We start from the raw sequence: 8,370 nt of genomic DNA, 5'->3' as shown, positions 1-8,370 counted from the left end.
GTCCTGGAGGGGTCCTGGAGGGGGTCCTGGAGGGGTCCTGGAGGGGGTCCTGGAGGGGTCCTGGAGGGGTACTGGAGGAGTCCTGGAGGGGGTCCTGGAGGGGTACTGGAGGGGGTCCGAAGGGGTCCTGGAGGGGTACTGGAGGAGTCCTGGAGGGGGTCCTGGAGGGGTACTGGAGGAGTCCTGGAGGGGGTCCTGGAGGGGTACTGGAGGGGGTCCGAAGGGGTCCTGGAGGGGTCCTGGAGGGGTCCCGGAGGGAGGGGGTCCTGGAGGGGTCCTGGAGGGGTCCTGGAGGGGTCCTGGAGGGGGTCCACTACAGGACCACAGATGGAGCATTCAGGAGGATCTGGACCCAGATCAAACCTCCGTCACCCTGCAGGTTCTGCTGGAGCCAGACTTAGCTCCAGACTGACAGGTGGAGCGGACGGAGCGTCCTCCGCCTGCAGCCCACCAGGAACCAGAGGGAACTGTGTTCGATTCCCCACGTCTGTCTCGCCCCGTCCACCTTGTCCCCAACGCCTGCTTCACCCAACAGCAGCAAGACAGCAACGAGCCAGCCCAGGGGCGAGAGAGAGAGAGAGAGAGAGAGAGAGAGAGAGAGAGAGAGAGAGAGAGAGAGAGAGAGAGAGAGAGAGAAACCAGGGAGGAAACTATGGAGGGACGGAGAGAGACACGATGAGACAGAGACGAAGAGTCAGATCTCTGAGCGGACACGGCGGCAGCAGGGAGGACCCTCTCTGGCAGCTGCCCCCCTCCCTGCCTGTACAGAGCCGCTGCCTCCTGATTGGTCGCACCCCCGCCGCTGCCTCCGCCCACCGTCCTTCCTCCTGCCAGAGGAGACACCGCCAGAGCAGCGGACTTTCAGAGGGAAGTGCGGCGTTTCTCCGTCTCACAAACCCGAACCCGCCGAGCACAACCTGTCCGGGCACAAGCCCCGCCCCCTCCGCTCACGCTCACAGCAGAGACCCCCGTCCGCCCCGACAGGACCCCCCCACAGCACACACACTCAGCTCAACGCGTCTCCGCACACCTCAGCCAGCGTCAGGGACTGACTGCAGCATCAGGACAGGAGAATTTCTATTTAACAGAAGAAGCACGGAGGTGAGAGACGGACATGAACACACCGCCGCTTCCTCCTCACTGCAAAGTCTCAGTGTGTTGTATCACGGCCGTCAGACGTTCTCTGAAACTCTCAAACTGGCTGAAGCGAGGACTCCCTGTAAAAACTCCTTCGTTTCTCTTATTTTCTTCCTCCTAGTCCGACCATTTCAGGTCATTCTAAACTACATGAAGAGGCTGCGAAACGGCCAGGGGCTCGGCAAAAAGACCACAGGAGCTCTCATCTTCACAGCACCGCACCACAAGGAAGAATGTGCAAACTCCACACAGAAAGAGCCAGAATCCCAACACACACACACACACACACACACACACACACACACACACACACACACACACACACGTTTTTTAACTCAGAACTAATCATTCAGACCTGAAGTATTTCCGTGGGGACAGTCACACTGACTTGATTCCTGGACAGCAGGGCGACGCGGTGCTTCAGCTTTAAAACCATACACACTTTTATTTTTCCATTCATCCACTCTTCATTTTAACCCTTTCTTCTGTTGAGTAAACACCCTCTGTTCAACTTCAACACTTGTTCCGGGCGGCCATCTTGGAATATGAGCATCATGGCGACCAAACAAAAGAATGATCAGAAGCACCGGAGCTCAGTTGGAGGATGGAGGTTTACATGATGAGGAGTTCTTTATTCTGCTCTAACTTACTTCACATTAAAGCTTAATTTAGGAAAGTCACTTTGATTCACAATTACATGTTTACAAGTTTTGCTGTTTTTGTGGATATTTTCAAAGAGGATTTACTTTCTTATTCTGAATTATGAGTGAATGAATGCTCTCATGTGCTGAGACGACTCAGACAGTGGACACACCAGAGGACATGTCCAGCAGAGGACATGTCCAGCAGAGGACACGCTGCTTCGTATCAAACAGCTGATGGTGGTTTCCGGCTGTTTTTCATTCAGAATTGGTTCATTCTGAATAAAGTGATTCAGAATTAGATTCCAGAGCTTAGTGTTTGCTTGGGAAAAATGAACTCCTCTCTGATGCCGGGGTGTGTGCAGCGTTCTGATTGGACGGGGCGGTCGTGACGTTCTGACGTCTCCAGGAAGTACAGCGTTTGTCTCGTCTTTCTTTCTGGATTATCTTTGACGTTTGCAGCTTTGAAAACATCTACGTTGTTCAGCGCCCATCGTTTCATTATATCCAATTCTTCTAAAACTGCCGTTAAATAAATCGTCTCCACATGAGTCAAACCGCGGACAGCGGGCCGCCATCTTGGAACACTGCGTCCTCACGGCGCATCAGGACCAGAATGAAGCGGAATCATCAGCAGAGAATTCTGCTTCCAACCCGCCGGGCTATTCCGATTCAAACTTAATTCTGAATAAAGTTTCAGGAGTTTCCTTGGTGACGTTAGAGCAGAGTGGGGCTTCATTAGGATTTGTAGAAGAATAAAAGTCCCAGGTAAACACAGAGACGCTCAAACCGCAGGAAGTCAGACTGAACCAAGCATTTAGAGACTTCCTCCAGGAACCTGCATCACAATCTGTCTAAGAACAGAAACACGATCAGCAGCAGGCCATCAGCTCGCACTCTTCACCCGCAGCAGGCTGAGCAAGACCTGCACGCACACACACACACACACACACACACACACACACACACACACACACACACACACACACACACACACACACACACACACACACACAGTGTTCACGAAATTCAATGCTGCAAACTGTCATTCTATCCTGCACCTTCAAACCTTTTTTAAATAATATTTGTCATTTTTTCAGTTCTTATTTATTCATTTCTTAGAATCCATCACTGGTTCTTCACTGATCATTCTGATGTCTCACTCTTAATTATGTCATTGTTTTCATTTCTATCTTTTATATTTTTTCATATTATTGTTGCACCAACCACCAAAAAAAAATCCTGTCACTGTAAAACTGAAATGGGCAATAAACCTGATTCCTACCAGCTACACACACACACACACACACACACACACACGCACTTAAATGAGGCCATTAGGTTAGATGAGAGGTAGGAGTGTGTGTTAAGAAAACTACATGTGTGAGATGGTTTCCTGTAACAAACTATCTTTCCAGATTGAACCAGTCATCAGAGTGTGTGTGTGTGTGTGTGTGTGTGTGTGTGTGTGTGTGTGTGTGTGTGTGTGTGTGTTGGGGATAAATCACCTGGTTGAAAACGTTCACAGTGAAACTTTAGGAATTCTAATGTAAAGTTTCCTTCATTTCCATCTAACTGGAGGTGATTTCAGTGGATTTGACGATTGTTTCACACAGACATGTAAAACAATGCGGTGTGTGTGTGTGTGTGTGTGTGTGTGTGTGTGTGTGTGTGTGTGTGTGTGTGTGTGTGTGTGTGTGTGTGTGGGTGTGTGTGGACCCCTGCAGCTTATATAAAAGGTCTTTAAGCCTCACATGCAAACCAGAGGAGGAATTTCTCCACACATATAGACGCCTCCCTCCCCCTCAACATAAAGGCCATGTCGCCCCAGCTGCCCCCTCACACACACACACACACACACACACACACACACACACACACACACACACACTAAAGTTAGACTTGACACACCTGCAGCTGAGATAAAGAAACGTCGTGGTGTTTCCAGCGGAGTCAACGAGGAATCCGCTGCTGTGTTCCACGACGTGTAAAAAAAAACTAACAACAGCAATAACGCTCTAGTAACGGTAATATTAACAGTAATAGTAACGGTAATATTAACAGTAACAGTAAGGGTAATATTAGCAGTGTGAACGCCAGTAGCGGGTGTAGTGGCTGGTGTTGTTGGGTGGAGACTATTTGCTGCGAACACACTGAACGGCCATTTTAAGACTGGTTCCCCAAACACGCTCCAGACAATAGCCGCCTCCCGAGCCGCGGCTCCCGCAGCGTGGTGCGGGCTGAGGCGGGCGGGCAGGCCGGGAGGAGGCTGCAGCCCCGGGTGGAGGCTGCAGCTCCGGCTCCTGGTGGAGGCTTCACTCTTTCCTCCACCCAGTTTCGCCATTTTGCCCTCCCGGCGGGCCGGGTTCCTCTTTGTGGCCGCACCACGTGTGCGTGGATCCGGCCGAGGCCTCCGGGAGGGCCCCGTGCCCCCGTGCCCCCGGCCCCCACACGCCGCCTCCAGCAGAGCTGCTCGGGGTGAAGGTGGAGGAGGCGTGGGCCTGGGAACCATGAGCTTCGCGGGCTGCTGCCATGTTGGCTGCGGCGCGGCGGCGCGCATTTCACCACACTGCACCAGCGCCGGCGCGCCCCCGTCCAGAGAGAACCAGGCGGCCCAGGACCGGGCCCGGGGCCGCCGGGACCGGGGCGTCCTCCGGTCACACTGATAATACAGCACGGCGCTTCGAGGGGCTCATGGAGCCACACAAAGGCCGGGGCGGGTTTGGTGCGTGTGGACGCTCCTTCGGTCAAATGGCGGCGGCGGCGCGCACAGCCGCGGCTCCGCGCAGATCTGTGTCAAAGGTTGCGGGATGTGTACGGGGCTGCGGGACTCCGGAGGACGGTTTAAAGCGGGTTAAAGTCCGTCTGGAGCTCCCAGCAGATGACCTACACAGGACCCGATCCAGCAGCAACACAACAAAACAACACACCCACAGTACGACCACACACACACCAGAACAATACAACCAAACACACCCCAACACGTGAACACAGTCAACCACTCATCTGCATTTAAATACGCGATTATTTAAAAAATAAAAAAAAGGCATCTTAATTTTTGTCGGGGCTCTTTTTAAATAAAGACAATAATTAACGAATTGCTGTGCAAATAATTTATTTTATATCCAGAGATGTAATACGAATTTGTTTACAAAAATTCTAGTTTTTGAAAAAATAAATAAATAAATAAAATAAGAGGTTTCATCGTGAGGCTTCACTCTCATAGGATCACTGACCGAGGTCACGCGGTGTTTTTCATTCGTAATTGGTTTATTCTGAATTATGTGAAATCAGAATTATATTCATGACAGTGTAGTGTCCACCTGGGAAAAGAAAGGATTAAATCTTCTCACGCAGGGGTCTGCAAAGCATTCTGATTGGACGGGGCGGCCGTGACGTTCTGTATCCCGGAAGTAAACAGCGTCTTTATGTCTTTTTTTTTTGTTTAACTTTGACGCTGCAGCTTTGAAAAGGTCCTCCTTGTTCAGCGCCCATCAGTCCGCTCAATTCATTATATTCAATTCTTCTAAAACTGCCGTTAAATAAATTATCTCCATATGAGTCAAACCGCAGGACGAGGGCCGCCATCTTGGAATATTGCGTCATCACGGCGGAGCATGCGCAGAACAGAGTCGTGCTTTACTTACATATCATTTCGCTCCAGAAGGAGAATAAACCAGCCAGTCTATCGGATTCAAACTTAATTCTGAATACAGTCTTCAGGCGTTTACACGGTCACTTCAGAGCGGAATGAGGCTTTATTAGGATTCACAGAGGAATTAAATGTTCCATGTAAACACACAGACTGTAGTTTTATCTGTACAGTCATTCATTTGACCTAAATTGGGAGCATCCAGTCAAATAACACATTTCCTGTCGTCACGTCCTGATGGAGGATATAAAAGGTGGAGGTGGACTCAGTGAGCAGCACCAACCTGTCCCACCACGAGGACCCCCATCAGCAGTCTGTCCCACCAAGAGGACCCCCTCAGACCCCCATCAGCAGCTTGTCCCACTGCAATGACCCCCACAAGACCCCCCCCCCCCTGCAGCTTGTCCCACCATGAGGACCACCCCAGACCCCCATCAGCAGTAGGTCCCACCATGAGGACCACTCCCTCCCAGCAGCTTGTCCCACCGTGAGGACCCCCCCCACCCAGCAGCTTGTCCCACCATGAGGACCACCCCAGACCCCCATCAGCAGTAGGTCCCACCATGAGGACCACTCCCTCCCAGCAGCTTGTCCCACCGTGAGGACCCCCCCCACCCAGCAGCTTGTCCCACCATGAGGACCCCACCCCCCAGACCCCCATCAGCAGTAGGTCCCACCATGAGGACCCCCAGAGCCCCTCCAGCTGAGCTCACCGCCCATACGGTTCCAGAGTTCCCTCACAAACACACAGCACATCCATCAGCAGCGACTCCACCACTGAGGGATGGAGCCAGCCTGTGTGAGGCGGTGTAGCACATGCAGGCTTCCACAGGTGGAGGAGGAGGATGGCGTCAGTACCTTTGCTTCTTGGGGACGGAGTGCTCCACCTCGATGCGTTTGCCTTGAATTTCCACTTTCCCTGCAAAACAAGACAGATGGGAATAAATGGAGGCTCCATCAGGGTGGAGGGAGAGCTGAGAGAGCTGAGGGTGGAGGGAGAGCCGAGGGTGGAGGCAGCCAAACTTTTATCTGGATTTTATCACTGAGAGAAATATGATGAAGGAAGGACACGTTCTGGCCCACGGTGGCCCTCTTTCTGGTTTTTGGTGGTCCACTTGAGCTCCTCTCAGGGTGTTTCAGGGTCCTCTGCTGGCTCTAGAGAGACCTGGTCCCCTGAGGCTCTAGAGAGACCTGGTCCTCTGCTGGCTCTAGAGAGACCTGGTCCTCTGCTGGCTCTAGAGAGACCTGGTCCCCTGAGGCTCTAGAGAGACCTGGTCCTCTGCTGGCTCTAGAGAGACCTGGTCCTCTGCTGGCTCTGGGGAGACCTGGTCCCCTGCTGGCTCTAGAGAGACCTGGTCCTCTGCTGGCTCTGGGGAGACCTGGTCGGGTCCTGAGCCGGCTGGGGGCTCTGGGCTCTGCAGGTGGTTTTGGAGGGCCTCATTAGGTATTTTCTATCTTTGTCGTGTGAAGCGCTTGAAGGGGGAGGGGAGCCGGTCCTGGATCTGGAGTCTCCATACAGCACGAGCAGCTCGGTCAGGCCGTCCACACGGCTCCGTGCGCGGCAGGAGGGGGACTAAACCCTGAAGCCCACCTGGGCTCGTTTCTACACGGAGGTCTAGAGAGGACCCGGATTCTGGTTTTACTGTATTTCTACACACGACGTGTGTCCGTGCGTCCCCTCCCCCCTGCAAAAGTTGAATGGCTTCCCTGCGTGTGTAGCGGCTACACACACACACACACACACACACACACACACACACACAAACACACACACACACACACACTCTTTCATTCAGACAGCTCGGATAAAACAAGCTTCGTTCCCCGGCCGCCGCCGCCGCTCCACCGGGGACGCGGAGCGGCACGAGCCGCTGGACGTGGCCGCAGATCGGCTGCGAGCGCCGGAGACCCCGCTGCCCGCTCCCCGCTCCGGAATGAATGAAACAGCCAGGGTGTGTGCGTGTGTGTGTGTGTGTGTGTGTGTGTGTGTGTGTGTGTGTGTGTGTGTGTGTGTGTGTGTGTGTGTGTGTGTGTGGACCAACAGTCCTCCTCAACTCACCAGAAATCACCTCGATCGCCTTCATGGCCCACTGGTCGTCCGGACAGTCCACGAAGGCATAGCCGGTCTTCATGAGGAACTGTCCGGAGTACGGGATCTTGTGGTCGTCAAAGGTTTTACCCAAGTCCTCAGCAGTCACGCTGTCGCCTAGATTCCCAATGTACAGCTTGTGCATGGCGAGTTGAAGAAGGAGCCACAAAGCCCAGTTAAAGTCCAAGGAAAGCCAGAAAAAGACAAATCCACAAAGAGCGCAACAAGACCTCGAGCCGAAGGGGGACCGCGCACAAAACACGGGCTAGAAAAACCTGAAGAAATAATGTGTAGAAAAAAAAAACAATGAATTAATTTGTATAAAAAAAAAAATAAGAAGGGAAATGTGAGCAGTAACACAAAGTGAGAATGAAGTGAGCGGCGGCAGCCCGGCTCAGCCGCGGATCCAGGCAGAAGTGGAGCAGCGAAGAAATGGAGTCAGTCCCCTGACTTCCACCGGCCCCAGCACACGATGAGCCTGCAGCCAGAGAGAGGAGGAGGAGGAGGAGGAGGAGGAGGAGGAGCAGCAGGAGGAGCAGGAGGTGCCGCTGCTGGCCTGGATGAGGATGATGATGATGAAGGTGGAGATGATGGCTCTGCTGGAACGGCGCACTAACTATGGCGGGATTAGTTAGAGGAGAAATGTTGCTCTCCGCCTCTCGGTGTGCAGAGGGGGTGAAGCGACGCCGCCCTCAGCCTCCAATACGCCTGCTTTTTCCTTTTTTTGTTTGCAAAGAGAAAACCACGTGGTCTGTGTGGAGTAGGAGGAGGAGGAGGAGGAGGAGGAGCAGGCATCCCCTCCTCATCACTACATGCTCTCAGAGCCATGCAGCGCATCTCCTCCCGGCTGC

General features: G+C 53.1%; 1 protein-coding gene across 1 annotated transcript in view; it reads right to left on the bottom strand.

Moving 5' to 3' along the window:
• LOC115387228 (insulin-like growth factor 2 mRNA-binding protein 1) overlaps positions 1 to 7,673 on the bottom strand; it is a 39,195-nt gene extending 31,522 nt beyond the window's left edge. Inside the window, 2 exon segments of the mRNA XM_030089851.1 lie at positions 6,289 to 6,349; positions 7,490 to 7,673. Coding sequence (XP_029945711.1) covers positions 6,289 to 6,349; positions 7,490 to 7,664 — 236 coding nt within the window. The 5' untranslated portion in view covers positions 7,665 to 7,673.
• Positions 7,674 to 8,370: the final 697 nt, after the last annotated feature.

This window comes from Salarias fasciatus, chromosome 4 (assembly GCF_902148845.1).
Source record: "Salarias fasciatus chromosome 4, fSalaFa1.1, whole genome shotgun sequence".
Classification (NCBI taxonomy): domain Eukaryota; kingdom Metazoa; phylum Chordata; class Actinopteri; order Blenniiformes; family Blenniidae; genus Salarias; species Salarias fasciatus.
The sequence above is the reverse complement of the archived record's forward strand: the minus strand, read 5'-3'. Positions and strand labels throughout refer to the sequence as shown.